Source organism: Zonotrichia leucophrys, chromosome 1 (genome assembly GCF_028769735.1).
Source record: "Zonotrichia leucophrys gambelii isolate GWCS_2022_RI chromosome 1, RI_Zleu_2.0, whole genome shotgun sequence".
Taxonomy (NCBI): Eukaryota; Metazoa; Chordata; class Aves; order Passeriformes; family Passerellidae; genus Zonotrichia; species Zonotrichia leucophrys.
Window position 1 is genome coordinate 87,226,948 of NC_088169.1, and position 16,694 is coordinate 87,243,641.

A 16,694-nucleotide genomic window follows, 5' to 3' on the forward strand; every position below is an offset into this window, starting at 1 on the left:
AACAGCACTATTTTTGAATGTACTATGCACAGACAATGTTTATGGGAAGCTGTTGGGACACGGTGAAAATAAAATGCCCATCATCAGTCTAAAGAAAAAATTACTTATTCTATTTTTTCTTAGACTGATCACGTCATCTCCCATTGTGCTGGCCTTAAGCCATGTATGAAAAGAGACTACTGTACATGTCAAATGTGCAAATTTGACAGTGACAAAATCAAGCAGAAGTTTTGTCATTTGCTACAGACATTTAAAAAGTGTCTCAAATACAAGAAAGTGGATGTTTTCCCTTTGTATTCAACACTGGTGATGCTGTACATTGAATTCTACACTCAGTTTTGGACCCCTCACTCCAGATTTTGGAGTAACTCCAAAGAAAGACAATGATCCTGGAAAAGGGACAGGAATGTAAGTCTTATGAGGAGTAGCAGAGGGAAATGAGATTGTTTAGCCTGAAGGAAAGGAGGCTCGAGGGAACCTTATTGCTGTCTACCACTCCCTGGAAGGACGTTGCAGTGAGGCAAGGAACAGTCTCTCCTTCCAGCCATACAGTAATAGAACAAGAGGAAATGTCCCCAAGTTGTGACAGGGGAGATTCATGTGGAATATTAGGAGAAATTGCTTCACTGAAAGAGAGATTAAGCATTTGAACAGGCTTTGTGGAAAAGTAGTGAAGTCATGATTCCTGGAAAAGTTGAAAAAGAAGAGTAGATGGGGCACTTTGTGATATGATAATAAGTGGGTCTAGTTCTATTTAGTGGAAGGTCGCACATGGAGATCTTTTTCAACCATAATGACTCTATGATTGAATGTTGCTTGTATGACAAAACCTCCTACCTTCCTCACTGAGGACTTCAAAGGGACAAATCCTGACAGCATCTTCACATCAACAATCACCATGTTGGAGACATTGCGCTCCCCTGTGTAACTGAGGAACAAAGCAACAAAGATCCACAGCACATCAACTCAGACCTGGGCACGATTCCAGCTTTTCCATAACACTTGGCATCCCACTGAGTCCTGGCAGTCCAGCACCTTCCTCTCCAGCTGTTCCAGGTTCTCCTATTCATCTGCACAGCCTCCCAGTAGCCCAGCCCTGGGCTGCCCACACAGCAGGACAAGTCCTTCCTCCAGAGCCTGTCCTCATGGCACAGCCGCCCCCTGCCCACCTCCCCAGGAATGTGCCGCACTCTCAGACTGCCTCACCCTGGGCACAACCACACCTCCCCCAGCTCCCAGGGCTCAAGAGGAAAGCTCATAGCGGAATGCAGACTCACCTGACATTTATGGCAATGTCAAAGACCTTGTGAGCCGTGGAGTCCCCGCAGGCCTCTGGGACTGTGTGCACATGCAGCAGGAAGGGCGCCTCCTCCTGCGTGGGCTGCACGTTGTACCTCAGGCTGGTCTAGGGGACAGCCAGCAGCTCTGCGTGAGTGTCTGTGAGCGTGTGTGTGCTCCACGTGGGAGAGAGGGGACCCTCTCACCCCCAGCCTCCTCACTTCTCACAGCCTCTCCACACTGCAGACACTGCCCTCCTTCAGTCCCACTCTCTCTTCCACATCCCTCTACTCATTCTATCCTCTGCCCTTTACCCACAGCCTTCCACCTCTCCCCTCTCTCTGTCCTTTACTCTCCTCTCCCTCAATGGAAGGATTTGATGATCTCAGGGTGTTTCCCAGCCTGGATGATCCTATGATTGTGTCCTCTCCAGGCTGGCCAGGGGCTCCCCTCCAGGATGCCAGCTGTGCCCGTCAGCCTCACCTGCAGGTAGACGCATCCTTCACCAGACACCTCCACGCTGTACTCCCCTGGCACCTGGGGAAGGGGCACGCGCTGGAGCAGCAGCCGGTTGCTGGGATCCACTTGGAAGTCTTGCTGGAAGTCCCCTCCAGATTGCAGGGCCACTTTGGAAGCTGCCCCGCTCTTGGCATAGGTGGCAGCTCCGTACAGGGACAAGGCTTGGAGAGCCACCACTGTGTCCTGAAAGAGACGAGTCCCAGTGTCCCAGCAGGGGATGCAATGAGCCTCTCCTCCTGTAGCTTGTCCTCCTACAGCCTGCCCTTTCTGCCAGCTGGCACACTCCCCTCCGTCCTCACTTTCTCCAAAAGTGTTAAGAAGTAAAAACAGAAGGAAAGGGCAGCTTCAGTGTATTTCCCTTGCCAGGGGCACTGCCTGGTATCTTTTTTCTGTAGCCTCTCAGAAACCTGGCAGCCATGGGAGGTACTGCAAGGATCCATTGCAGGGCTACAGTTCCCACCTTCCTGACAAAACTTCCTGTTCTCCCACCTGGCTCTCTGACATGTGCCATCTTCTGGGACACCTTGATGTGTGAGGTGGCCAGAGGGAAGCAGCTCACCTGGGTGGAGGAGAAGCCTCCACTGGGATTCTGCTGGCTGCTGATCCACTTTGCAATGAGGGAGGCAGAAACCAGCTCCTCCTGGGCAGGGGCTGGCTGTGAGGTGAGCTGGGCCAGGAGCACGTAGGCCGTCATCTCCACTTCTGCAGAGGGAGCTCGGTAGCGATGGAACGGGAGATCAGCCTCGGGCTCCCTGCCAGGCCGCTGCCAGTGAACAGAGCCATCTTCACAGGAGCCAGGGAGAGAGACAGCAAGCAGCTGTTACTGGTAAATACTGCAAGGGACTTCCTGACCTGCTGCCTGACCCAGCTGGGAGGATGGAGCTCCGCAATGTGTCTGTCATGCAAGGTGATGTGGGAAGGGTCAGGTTTGCACATTGTGCAGGTTTACAATGAGTGTGAGACTGCTGAGAGTCAGGCCTAGACACCACTTTGTCCTAGACTCCACATTCATGTTGACATTTATGGACTTGGGCACTGCAGGGAACCAGAGACCTCAGGAGGATGCCACTCCTTCCCTCTGTGAGTAGAGATGCCAGGATCAGGCAGTGACAAACTCTGTGAGGCCAAATGGCCCAAAGAATGTGATCAGGGCTTACCCCACTTACCCAGTCACCTGCAGGTAGAGAAGGCAACAGGTGTGTGGAGTACTCCCTTCACAGTTCCAGTCCCCACAGCTTAATTAAACACACTGTCTAGCCCGACTTAAACAGAATAATTCTGAAGGATTACAAGATTTCCCCTGATGACTCAGAACTTGTGCTGCAGCCTCCAAAATGCCCTGGATGCTCATTTTCTCTCTCAGCACACCCATCTCTCCTCTGACTGACATGCCTTGTGCTCTACAAGAACACCTTTGTTCTGTGTTGAGCTCATGCCCAGGAAGGAAGGAAGGAAGGAAGGAAGGAATGTCCCTGGGCATTGCTAAGCCTTTGCTAAGCTGTGCCTGGCATGGCGAGAGGAGGGGGCTGAGGAGAGATGGGAGCAGAGCCCCCCAAGGGCTGAGCACCAAGGGAATGGTGCCTGGTGCTTCCTGGTGAGCTCCCTCTGAGCACAGAAGGACTGGGCCCTGAGAGAAACCTCTCAGAAAAGTAATACATTTGCACAAGTCTTTCCTCTCCCTGCACCTTTCCCCACCCACAGAGACCAGTGCCTGCAGCCACTGCCCCACCAGCAAACGCCCATCTTACACCAAGGGACGGTGTAAGGCTGGTGAAAGCCACGTCCCACCACAAGGAACACTCACCCTTTCTCACAGCTTCCTTTTCAAGTGAGTCAAGCAATGCCTTCCGCTGGTCCCTGTTCCCTGCCAGGGCAAAGGCGTATGCCAGCAGTGCCTTGGTGTACACATGGTTTTCCTTCTGGTTTGCTGCTGTTTCCAGGCAGAACAGAGCATTCCGCACCACTGAGTGCTGGGGAAAGGAAGCCAGTGATTAGGAGGGTGGGGAGAAATGAGGCTTTTGCCTTACTGAAGGCACACCATCCTACTGAACTTTCAGGAGGGGACTGATGGAAGGAGGTCTAGAAAGAAGTAGGGTACAATGTCTCCCAGATATAGCAAACATGACAGTTATTACACCACAGGGCTTAACAACCCAGTCATTTTTCCAATCTGGAGCAAATTGTGGTCACTACTGTGTTGACTGACACAGCACAAGTGGCCCAAGTTAGGATGGAGACACATACAGTCACGGGCAGGGGAATCTCCAGCAGCGCAATAGTGATGTAGGCTGTCAGCGTGGCCTCGTTGTCCACTCCACCCTGCAGGGAAACACAAAGGCAGATGCTGACCCCACCCACCTTCATAGCCTCAGTCTTTTCTCCCACTCCAGCAGGAGCAATGCACTATTCTGCATTGCAGTCCTTTAGCTTGCCTCCTTCCTTTTGCAGCTGACCTGAAGGTACCTCCAATAAATACAGAACACTGTGTGGCTCCCTCCCCAACGTTTGCCACTGGCATGGGAATATCCCATCTCCCTATGTGCTCAAGAAGATCAACGGGCCCCATCTGACTTATGGCCAAGTTCTAGCCTCACAAAGAAACAACCAGGCAGACTTGTTACCTTCATGGCATTGTTCAGGAGTGTCCCAGAACTCTGGAAACAGCCATTCTCCTTCTGTTTGTAGGACAGCCAGTGCAAAGCATCCTGGATGTGCCTCTCCTCTATGAAGATGTGATGCCGGGCCTGGGCAAAGGACTTGAGGACAAAGGCTGTGAGCCTGAAAGTGAGAAAAAGAAAGGGCCTGAGCAGGCCTGTTGCCCATTTCCATTGAGAGGGCCCATGCACACTTCATCTATCTGGAAATATGTGAGAGGACCTGGGAAACTGTGGGCCAATTAGTCAGACAGCATGTATATTATATCCTCATGTCAAAAAATTCTGTCCAAAAATTGCTTTCCACTTTGATTTTTGTCTCTCAGTTTTGGCTCAAAAAACCCTGTGATCTCTTTGTGTTGAGGCTATAGTTTGTAGGACAACGATAGTTCATCTGTCTTTGAAAAAAGCTCTTTGAAAAATATCCATAATTGCATGCCAATTAGTTAAATATGCATAAGAGAAGTACTCAAAATTACAAGGAAGAATAATTAAATTCCTGCAAGCTCATGGTCTGCTGGTAGAACTCTTAAACCGTAAATCCATGCTTCATGGGTTTCTAAGAACTCTCCTAGAATTTTAAAGTAAAGCAGAACATGTTAAAAGAGTTTTTGTTAAGAGTTGTTGCAAGCAGTTATGGAGAAGAAGCAGGCATGTGGTAAGAAGCCAACATGCTGTCAAAAGCCAATTACCATTTCAGAAACTAAAAGCAAACTGAGGGTGATGAGTTCTTCCATTATTATCCTTACTTGAAATTGAAAACACATGACAATGGTATATAGGAGCAAGTCAAAACTTTTCAATAAGTCAAAACGGCAACACACATGCTCCTCCAGCCTGTCTTTGCTTAGTAGAATACAGTTAGAAAAAAAACCATTCAGCACTGTTCTTGGATTATCAACCTTTCCACTTGTGTTTCCTCATATGTTTCCATATGGAACCATCTTTTCCAGCAGACTTTTCAGCAGATGCTAGTCTAGAAGAGCTGCCACTGCAACTTTTCAGCCTTCTTCAGTCAGGGTGTTAAATCCCTGCTCCCTTCTTCCCCAGTTTATCTCTATTTTCTTTTTGTTTGTAATGGTCCTGGGAGCCACTGGTGGGAGGAAGCACTTCACCCATAAGCTGGCTGATGTAGCCCATTTATTAAGAAGGAGGCAGCCTAGGGACCACACCAGCCTTGGAAAGTCTGCTGGTCTACAACAGAATTTCCTATTTACTGTCAGACAGCATTTATTATAAATGTGTGGGTGAGAAAGAGGAGCATATTGGAGATGCATAGGTGGCATTGAAATCTCACCAGGTATTCCCTGGTTGGCCATAACGTGGTCCAAAGGTACTGTAAGAACCATCTGGGTGCTTGTAGTTCAGCTGCCTCTGATAACCTGCAATGGAAAGATGAGGCAAGATTCAGATGCAAGAAAGAATCTGCTGAGGGATGGGGAAATAGAAAAATAGCTCCATTAGCAAAAGCAAATGGGAGAGGCATAGGTCAGTCCTATCCTAACCAGCATGCAGTGCTGCTGCATCCCCATCTCCATGAACGAGGAAAAGCAACACCTGCCTTTCTTCAGAAGGATGACAGGACCTATAAATGACAATGAGTGAGTCACTGTAACAGTGACAACTCTGCACTGCATTGCCACCCCATGAGAAAAGTCGTTGCAATCATCAGGTACAGTAATGCTTAAGCAACACAAAATAATAAAGAAAAAAGCAGCAAAGGGCCCCCTCAGGCATACAGCAGAGACCATCTGTGTATGAGAGAAGACCTCTTTCAACATCTGGCCAGCATTTGGCAGATCTACCCCAGGCAGGATCTAGAAAAAAGCCAAAGCAGAAGCAAAATCCATGTCCCAGCTCACCGCTCACTAAGTATCCAGTGGCCTTGGATTTGATCTCCTCACTCAGCTGCCCTGTCTTGTTCAGATAGTCCAGGACATAGATGTTGGGGGCAAACAGGACCATGTTCTGCTCCCCACAGCCAAAGGGCATCTGGAGGAGCTGGTGCAGGTTCTGCATGGCAGTGCCCATGATGTCACCTGAGGAGCAGGAGGTACCAGAGGGATGTTAACAATATTTAGGGCTGGCTATCAGAATCAGGGGAAGCTACTGAATGACAGATGCAGGACATATCAGAGAAGAACAAAAAATAATCTGGATTGATAAAGATCCTGGAACAAAACACAGAACATCAGAGAAAAAGAAAAAATGGAAATGAGAGAAAGGTTAGGGGATGAGAGAAAGGTGGGAAGGCTGAGACAAAAAGACTTGCAGAAAAGGAAAAGGAATAGCACAAACAGAAGGGCAAATGCTCAGGACAGAAGCGATTAAAGACAAGAATGAGCTGTGCTAGAAACCAAGAGAAAGCTGTGAGGTAGGAGGTCAACACAAGGAGTCAGAAACAGCACATGGTTCTACTGTGAGGCTGTTAACTCACCCAGCACTGAGAAATATGCTCTGCCAGAGTCTGGTACCACATTTTCAGGTAGCAATAGGGAAAACTCCTCTTTCACAGGCACTCCTGAGAAAGAAACAGCTTCAGTGCAGTTCCAAGAAATGGCTAGTGGAAGGGGAGGGGATCTCAGTGCGACAACAGGAACTCTTCCTATTAGAAATGCCCTGATTTCAGTTACTTCATATTTCCCTGGCTGGAACAAAATCTCTGCATGAAACCACTCCCAGCCACTTCTAAGCACTGCAGATCATGTGTCTACAACTTCCTCCTGAGTGTGCAAGAAAACAAGAGGACATGTAACTCCAATGCCAGAACTAAAGAGAGTAGGGATGCAAATATCCATCCTAAATCTGTCCTAGCTCATACCATGATTAGGCAGGAGGATCAGTTCTTTAGCACTTTCTTCTGTCTTATGTCTCAAACTCCATACCAATGGGGCATGTTTTGACTACCCAAAAAAGTCACACTACATGGAATATGATAGAGGCAGGCCTCCAACATTCCACCCCTCAAACCACACAGGAACAAATAGAGTGTGCAGAGTGGGCTTTACCTTTTACACAGAGCACAGAATTCTGGGTTGTTTCCTTCTCAACTCCTTCAGGCTTGAATGGGATGAAGGAAAACAAGAGAGGTGAGAAATTAGTGAGACAGGAAACATAGACAGGAATCCTCACAAGGACAGAGGGATATGTAAAAAGAAAAGTGAGGGAACTGAAGAAGGAGAGTCAGTCACAAACATTCCCTGAAATACAGAGCTCTGAAATAATTTAAGCAAATAAAAGAAATGTGATCCTAAATGACTGGTGTTGTATGTGGAGGAAGAACAGGAAAAAGAGAGGAGAACACTGGAGGACCATCAAATGGATGACCTGCAACTATAGCACACAGTGAGAGACACTTAACATCCTTGTGACAAAGGAACTGCAGCATTACAGAGGGCTGTGCTGAAGAGAAGTCTGCAGTGCTATTTATTGTAATGCTGCAGATGCTTTAGGGGGAAAAAATTGTGCATGCAAACAATAGAAATGGAGGATGTAGTACACTGCAGTATCTGTTGACACTACTGCTAGCACATGGTGGGCAAACATTAGGGGGTTTTATGATATGGAGGAAAGCTCAGAACACAGAACCTCACTGCCAGATTATCACCCTCAGTATATAATAAACCAATGATTTCCTGTAAAGGCTATCCAATACTGCCACATAGTATTTCCTTCTGCTCCACATCACATCAGCAACTCTTCCTGCCACAGGAAATTGGTAAGCTATAAAATTTCAACATGTTTTCATGTGTAGTTTTAAGGGGATTTCTTTACAGCCATCAAATTCCCATAGGTACTTGTGAATCCCTCACCTTTGTCCTGGTGCCAGTCTTTGTTACCAAAGTGTAATTGCAAAACACTCAGCTTAAGAGGCAGTTTGTTTGGCCACTCTGAGGCACAGAGGCAGCAGGTGCTGACTGGCACATTTACTGAGGGTGTGTCAAAAGAAGGAGAGAGGCTGTAAAGACAGTTTATTGAAATAGCAGGTGATGGGAGACCTGCTTAGATGGGAGCTAAAGGGAAGATGGATTGCAGTTACAGTAGAAGTTACAGGAAAAGTTAATTGCAGCAGGAGACACAAGACATATTATTATGCTGAAGTCTTTATGCAGCCCTGCCAAAGTACAAAGATGATGTAAAGCCATCATATTGCCATGATGCATAGTGATGCCATAAAATCATAGACCAGACCAGGTTAGAAGGGATCTCAAAAGACCATCAGGTCCAACCTAACAAGAAAGGGAGCCAGATGAGATTATCTAGCATGCCATGCAGTTGTACCACGGTGTGAGCTAAAGGCTCAGCCCTCCCTTCCCACAGCCCCCGTACCTCCACCAGCAGCTGCCTGATGACCGTGTCCTTCCGCCCTTTCTCAGGGGTCTCCACAATGTAGTTCCCACAGGGCTGCTGGTTCTGTAGGGCCTCAGTGGTCACTGAGAACTCCACTGGCCCTGGAGGAAACAGGGGTCAGTCAGCCCTGCCAGGCAGAGCCAGGCAATGGGATTCACTGCTACGTTCAGGAGTTTCACCTTGTAGGCTCATGGATGAAGATTTCTGTCACAGCTGGGCCCTGCTTCATTCCCACAAAACCCAAGCTCTCTACACGAGCTGTGCTGTGATTGAAAGGTGACTCTGTTTTGGAGGCTCTTTCACAGAACCTAGGACACCACAGAGCTGAGCGTGACCAGCCCCACTGCTGTTCAGCACATGCTGCCCTGCATGCACGCCAAAGCTGCTGCCACAACAACAGTGAAAACAAAGTGTGAAGAACCCATGTCCTCCCTAATCTCTGTGAGCAATGGAGCTAGCAGAACATCTCTGCTGGCCAGCAATGTCTCTGGCCTCAGGAGATGCTGTCCAAGGGCTATAAGGCTTGATGGTCCTGCATGTGACACCAGACACACAGTTGGATCCTATGAATCCCCCAGTCTTTACTTCCCAAATATCAGTCTTTGCCCCCAGATCAGTCACACGCCACTGAAGTGCTTCCCAGGAAAATGTGTTGCTCTAATATCAAATACTGAACAGGGAGAACAGCACAAAGAAACCCTTCCTGCAGTTTTCAGGAAACCCTGAGACCTTTACCTAGAGATTTGGGAGTCACCAGCCAAGCCACGGTTCTCCTTCCATTCTCACAGAGACAATGAGATTCTTCCTCCTTTTCCACCAGAGTAGCCAGGAAATGAGTAGACTGAGCCAGAGTCACACTGACCTGCCAGTTGTAGAGAGAGGTGCAATTAAGGGTAATCATGAGAAACAGGGAGCTAGGAAGTCATAGAAACAGCTATTTCTTCAGTAGCAAAGGAGCAGGGAACTGGAGTTGTGGGTTCTGCATTTGGACTATATAGGAGAAATAACATAAAAGCTGGGGCAAAGGGTCTAAGGGCTAGTGAGAGATAAGGTAAGAAGGCTAGGTAAAGGCAAGGGGTGCACAAGAAGGTACCCAGCTGCAGAGAGTAATTTAAACCTCCCTTACCCTGATGCAGGCAGGCAGGTAGTTGAAAACGGTGGCTTTCAGCACGAAGGACTCCCCACGCACCACAGAGTAGGGCATGGTGAGCTCCACAAAGAAAGGCTGGAAGGCTCTGAGGGACACTGTTGGGGACAGGCCAAAGCCTGTGTCTGCTGAAGTGCAGAATGCATTGGCTTTCCACTCAGTGATGGTGTCAGGAATGGTCACTTCTAGATCAGCTTTTCCCTCAGAGCTGGTGAGGGACAGAGAACAAGGACAGAGGGATCAATGTTACAGCATTTTGGTGACTACCTGCACCCCTTTTGGCCCACTGAACAGTATTTGCTGTGTGAATGATGGGGCACAGTACATTTGCTACTGTAGGACCACTCTACATCTTCCAGTCCACTCTTTGGACAGACCTAACAATGGCTGAAAGTAATTTCATCTCAAAGGATTGCCAAATAGTCTCTGCAAACAGTGAAGGACAAACACTTTGGGATTCATGTTTTCATCTTATAAACCCAGTTTTATTAAAAAGGAATGAGGTAGCCCAAGGTACTCACCTTATAGGTACTAAACTCCAAATCCAGGTTTCTGGGAAATACTTTCGGACTGTCTCTGTCACCTCTTCAGGAGTGCTTAATTGGTTAGAAGCTGTCTCTGTTGAAATGTCTGAATGTGGAGAGATGAAAAAGAAATCAACTATTGATAATTCCAAACAAGCAAGACCTATATTAGCATCAAGCTTCAATCTGAGAAAGTGTCAATCAGAAGCAGATGCTTGTGATTGTAGTGAGCTGTGGTACCAACAGCAGTGGAGTTTCAGGGCCAAGGCTTATTAGCAAGAAGAGCTAGCCTTCCATTATTTTCTGCTGGTCTCCAGCAGACCTCAAAGTTTGGAAGCCAGCACTTTACAACTTTAAAAAAAAAAAAAGATTTAGAGCAAAAGCCTATTTAGGACCTTCCATACAAGCAGCCTTTTCTCTTTCAGGCACAGCCTTCATGAGATGGTCTTCTCCATCCTAATCAGTCCAGCCAGCAATGGAACATCCCTTGTTGAAGTGGTCTTTGTAGGGTCATTGTGACTCAGAGTACCAACTTCCTGTCAAAGCTATGGCCTCCTTAAGAACTAGGCTGAAAATGCTCAAAATAAAAACAAGCAGCTGGAATTCGGGAGGGGTAAAGAGAGCTATTTTGATTAAAACAAAGTTTTCACATAAAAATTTTTTTCCAAATAAAATATTATGTGTTTGACATGAAATTTGTTTAAACATTTTACTTTACTTTTCAATAACTGGAAAACAAAGATGAGGTGAGTGGGACTTGGTTTGCTTGGCTTTCACAAACAGAAAGAGAAATGCATCTGAGCAGAAAAAGAAGAAAAGTTCTTAAAGAAATTCTAGTTTTTGTCATCTTTACTTTGGCTAATTGAATTTCTGCATTTGGATAACAATTGAGTAGCCAACAAGTATTCCTTACTAACAGTGCAACACGCATCTCCAGAGCCTGAGAAGGTCTCAGGGACAGGTGAAAGATGCTATCAGAGCTATATTACATTGCTCCTGGTAAAAGTGGCAGGCTGCTTGCTTGTGTTTTTCTATTGTAGTATTTCAGTCTTCTTAGTGATGGTTATTTCAGTTTAAAATAATTGAAAGGCATCTATCCTCCATCTTAGCAACTTCTGTCAGAAGCTGAAATTGTTTTCAAACTGGACACATACAAAAGCACAGGTTCTAGTGCCAAAGGAAAACTCTTTGAATCAGCTATCCAGCTAGAAAAGCTTAAAAATTCTAAGATATTTTCTTTGATATGAGACTGAAGGATGATAGGGCCAATTCTGTTGCCCTCACTGTTACAGTGTAAGAATTAATATAGCCCTTAAAAATAGGATAATAGGATTTATCCATTTCAGACTGGACTTCTATCATATATGTCTTACAATGCTAAGCTCCCAAAGTCTACCAACTGATCACTGAAAAATCTGCCACCCACTTCATAGTTTTGACCATACATAAGACTGGCTGAATCAATGAGAACAGCCTGAAAATGGTATTGGAGACTGTAAGCGATAATCTAGGAATAGAAGTACACTGTAAAAACCTAATGAACAGGATCAGCAGGATAATATCCTCTGCTCTGCCAAGCTTTGCGCACTGTCTGGTTCTGCTGATTTCTTATGTAGAGTTACCAAAGTCTGTCTGGAGATCTACACAACCCATTCAGAAGCTGAAATCTGCGAACCCATCAGCTCAGGACTGCTTCCAAGATTTCAATTCACAGCCCCAGCTCCTGTTTAAGTATTAACCCCAAAACACAAACAGGATCTCTGTTGAGAACAGAAGCAATAACAACATTGAGTTCCCTTACCGCTTGACCTCATTGCAACCATGGCTGCAGGTGCTCCTAGGCCACCTGCTCCAGGGACAGCGTAGATGTGATTACTCGGGCTGCAAATCCGAGGTTTCTTCACATTGGTATTCGTGAAAACCTTTAAACCCATCTCCTATGGAAGAAAAACCAAACATACTTTTTTAGTACTGAATCCTGTTGAGATTTACACAGCAGACTTGACATTGGCATTTTACCGCCTCAAAATGGAGAAGCTGTTACTGTGCATGGATTGGACCTTGAGATGATCCCCTGATCCTTGGGTCTGAGTGCCTGGGTGGCTCAGAGAGCCCAAAGGATTTATCTCCTCTTTTTCTAGGACACTGGTTCCAGTCCAGTTTCAGCCTAAGTGTCAGGATTAGCCAGGAAGCAGATATAAAGTTTTCTCTCTGGAATGAAATATCTGTAGCTACAATGCAGCTCAAGGACATACTGATTTATCTGAGGCAACTATAACGGCATGGGATCATTTACCTCCAATTAGAATCTCACTTCAAGTCAACCTCAAACCTTTTCTTGCAAGAAAACTTTGAGACTGAACCCTTTTCCACCAAGTGTGAAGCATATCTGGCAAGACAAGTAAAGCTTCTGATCCTCACTGAATATGCCTCTGGATAAAAAGAAGTGCCAGGTCATTCAGATGCAGAAACCCTTCCCTTGCTAAGTTTCATGATACCACAAAAGACTTAAGCATTCTCAAACCTTCTCCCACTCCACTCCCTAAACCAGGCCAGGGGGGCTATACCTTTAGGATGCTGTAAGTGTCCTCTTCATTCACCCCCATTTCTGGAACATAGGTGATCCCATCCCGAACTATTGGCTCCACAGTCACACAATTCCATGGGGACTCCTCCAAGGGTGCTCTTGAATCATAGACATAGCCATGGAATTCCTTCACTGGAAGTAAGTCATACACCTTGGCAGAAAGAGAGAGAGTATTTGGCATTTTAGTGTCCATTGTCATGAAACACAACTGAGGGAGTTGGATACAAGCACCACAACAATCACATCACCAGCTCATACATCCATGTTGCCATGGTCCTCCCTGTGCTGAGAGCAATAAGAATTTGGGAATCAAAAAAAGGATCAAAATTTGGAGATACTGCCTCTTTTTTTATGCTCTGCATGTTACTCTGGTTATTCTGGCTCAAATATGTAAAAAGTTACATTGGCCAAACCATCTGCAATACCTTGTCCTTACTCAGGGATTGTCATTTTCTGTTTGGCTAAAAGCAAATAAACTCTTTGACACTTCCAGATGCTACACCAAGAAAATTAATCCATGCATGAGGAGAATAACTGAAAAATTATCATCAAACACATAACAGCATTTGGGTCTGGCCAAGACAAGCAGGCCCCTTAAAAAGGCTTTCTAACTGCCATCCCTAAAATCACACCAACCCCCTAAGAAACAACTGCTGCCCAGTTCTCATCTTTTTGCCCACTGAAGGAAGATGAGAAGCAGCCCAGGAGAGCCTCCCTGTGTCAGCTCTGACAAGAGGGACTTTTCCCTGCTTCCACCCCAGCTCTTGCTCTGAGCAGGCTCTGACTTGTTCCACAGACCAAGAACTTACAGAGGTGGGTGACAGGTCAGCTTCTGGCTTCATGAGGAGCACACTCTTGTCCACAGCACGCACGGCACAGAGGGAGTTCGGCGAGGCTTGGAACTGCAAGTGGGCATCCGAGGAAGGCAGGCCTGCCGAAGGGGAGAAGCTCAAGTCCACCTGCAAGCACAGGAAAGGCTATGTCACAGATGCCCTACCCTCACAGGACTTTTCCTTCCAGCTGAGTGCATTCAGTTCTAACTTCACAAGGTCCCCATAGCCATGCACACTTCCCTCTGGGCTACTGCTCCTTTCCAGCAGTGCCAGGGGAATCAGCACCAAGCAACTTCAAGCATCACAATTGCTCATAAAGTTTTTAAGGTGGTTGTGAGTTTTGTGGTCATTGTGAGTGTGATGAGGCGATCCCACATAGGGGCTAGATGTGATCAGACAGTGGAGCATGTCCTTGAACTAGGACCAGTCACTGTACTGCACCCAGAAACTGTATGTGGAGAGAAAATCATCTTGCAAAGACCTTGCTGTTGTTCTCTTTTTCTTAGCCCGGACCATCTGCAGGATCAGCAGTTTGACCAGTTGCTAAAGGGGGTTTTATCAGTGTAGCCCCTGCTAGCACTTTTTTTCCAGCAGTTGATCTCCTCCAGGTTAGCACAAACAAGTAAGAAGTGAAGCTACCTACAACAATTGATATGTTGCCTGTCCAGTGCTACTGTACCTAAAGAAATTAGCTTAACCAGGCTGAATCTAAATAAGTGAGCTTGAACACACTGCAGTCTTGTGGCTGCTCCCTCAGGAAGTGGACACTAACCTTATTGTTGAAACATAATTCTGTGTAGAACTTGGCTGAATCAGCAATCACCTCCTTTCTGGAGACTGTGGTGTAGACCAGCACTTGGGCCACTGGAGCAATATCAGCTTGTACAGACAACTGTAGTGAGAAGACACCATTGTCTAGCAAACAAAACAATGGCAAAAAGTTAAGGTGCAAAAAACTTTCTCTGGGAGCAGACAGAATTCTAGGTTTGACTTTATGCTGAACTTTATCCTAGCCATTATGAAATTCCAGGCATCCAAGTGGGATAAACTGGTGCTCACAGTGATGTGTAAGTCTCCCTGTCTGACTAAAAAGGCCTGTTTTCCAGTGCACAAGTATGCTAAATTTTGCTTCAGCTTCTGAAAACAGATTATCAGATGTATCTCTGAGAACCACTGGACCCCCAGAAAATGCAGTGTCAGGAGAAAGATAGTGGCACAGAGGATTAAAGCAAATCTGTGAAAAGCCTAAAGGCAGAGAAAATAAAGGTCAAACTTTTCCCAGATCTTAGAGGACATGCACATGTCAATCCCTGCATTTACATGGAAGCAGAGTGTATGTCTGCCACAGTTGCCTAGCCCTCCATAAGAGTGAAAATTTGGTGGGGAAGAGGAACTCACCACTTTCCTGGTCCAAATCCAGAATGTGAGTGCCTCCTTGCTTAATGTTTCCCTTGGCCATCACCTGAATGGAAGGAGAAACTTTGCTGTGATTGTGGTTTTGTATTAGGCAAACCTGAAAGTGAGGGGCCCTGCAAGGAGAGCAACGGAGCTCAGTGTCTGCTGCTCACCCCCAGCTCTCTGCCTCCCTGTAGCAGAATCCCTGTGCTCACCCAGAGGGTACAGGGACATCCTTACTTTTTACTCCCAACTCAGACCCTCCTTTTTGTTTCTAAAGAACATGTGAAGGATGACAAGAAAGTGTTTAAAGACCGCTGCCACAAACCACAGCTTTTATTTCTAATCCCCCTATAACTGCCAGTGACAACCTCACTGTATGGCAGGTGCAAACTTACCAGGTAGTAAAAGGTGATTTTCTTCTGCTCTCCTACAGCTGCTGGAGTAAGGATATAATGCACCCAGATGTCTGTGGTGGAGCCACAGCTTAGTGGCTTAGACTTGGGCTCAATTTTGAGGAAGCTATTACTGGGAGAGTAAAAGCGCTTTAGATGGAGATAACGCTCTCCGTAAGATGGAACAACCCAGTTACGATCATAGCAGAAGATGTTGTTTTTATGAACTGCCTGGAAAAGGAGAAAACACATACATAGATCCTCAAACACAGGTGGCCAAACTGGAGACAAAAATTCACGGCCTAATATTAAAGCTTTAGTGTTTTTTTGGTAGTGAAGTAACACGAAAGTCAGCAAAATAAAAAACAAAACCAAACCCCAACACATGAGTTTGGAAAGTGCAAGACAGGATGGTGGCATCTTTAGCAAATCATTGGGAATGATCTCACTCACACAGAAGCTGGAGTCTGTGTCAAACAAGCTGAATCATATCAGATTTTTGCTTACTATCAGTGTCACTTTAAGGGCTTTTTACACTAATGCATTGCCCTCTCTAATATTCTAGTTAGTCTAAAGGGAAAAAACAAATTTTTATTTCTTTCCTTATTATTGGCACTGAAGAAGGGATAGTGCTGCTCAGTTCAGATATTAACAGTGCCAAGATCAACCTAGAGATGCTATAAAAAAGAAGGGCAATCTCCAACTAATAATTCAAAACTTAAACTGAATAGAAGTTTAGGAGGAGAGAGTTCAGGTCCTCTTAAAAATGAGAGCAAGGGGAAGATCTTTCACATTTAGAAGGGCACTTCAGAATTTGATATGTCTCACATGCCCTTTTTTCTTTATCTTTCTCATTATTTGGGAACCCTTGACTTTTCTTTATCCTACAAAAATCTGAAAACTTCAACTATCCAGTAGTAACTTCTGGAAAATTCTTAATGGTTTTAGTGTGTGACAAGGGACTTGTAGGGAGTAGAGCAAATATAATTCCAGACACAATTATTCTCCCCTA

At 46.0% G+C, this 16,694-nt stretch overlaps 1 protein-coding gene across 1 annotated transcript in view; it reads right to left on the reverse strand.

Annotated features, from left to right (window-relative positions):
- A2M (alpha-2-macroglobulin) overlaps positions 1–16,694 on the reverse strand; it is a 29,347-nt gene that overhangs the window by 2,532 nt on the left and 10,121 nt on the right. Inside the window, exons 12-32 of the mRNA XM_064720779.1 lie at positions 15,686–15,913; positions 15,291–15,354; positions 14,665–14,807; positions 13,869–14,018; positions 13,040–13,210; positions 12,274–12,409; positions 10,470–10,578; positions 9,928–10,156; positions 9,537–9,663; positions 8,781–8,902; positions 7,460–7,511; positions 6,889–6,972; positions 6,314–6,490; positions 5,749–5,833; positions 4,419–4,575; positions 4,042–4,116; positions 3,602–3,767; positions 2,357–2,580; positions 1,762–1,980; positions 1,278–1,405; positions 838–928 (exon numbers count right to left, since the gene is read on the reverse strand). Of these exons, the coding sequence (XP_064576849.1) occupies positions 838–928; positions 1,278–1,405; positions 1,762–1,980; positions 2,357–2,580; positions 3,602–3,767; positions 4,042–4,116; positions 4,419–4,575; positions 5,749–5,833; positions 6,314–6,490; positions 6,889–6,972; positions 7,460–7,511; positions 8,781–8,902; positions 9,537–9,663; positions 9,928–10,156; positions 10,470–10,578; positions 12,274–12,409; positions 13,040–13,210; positions 13,869–14,018; positions 14,665–14,807; positions 15,291–15,354; positions 15,686–15,913 (2,937 nt within the window). The remainder of the gene's footprint in view (positions 1–837; positions 929–1,277; positions 1,406–1,761; positions 1,981–2,356; positions 2,581–3,601; positions 3,768–4,041; positions 4,117–4,418; positions 4,576–5,748; positions 5,834–6,313; positions 6,491–6,888; positions 6,973–7,459; positions 7,512–8,780; positions 8,903–9,536; positions 9,664–9,927; positions 10,157–10,469; positions 10,579–12,273; positions 12,410–13,039; positions 13,211–13,868; positions 14,019–14,664; positions 14,808–15,290; positions 15,355–15,685; positions 15,914–16,694) is intronic.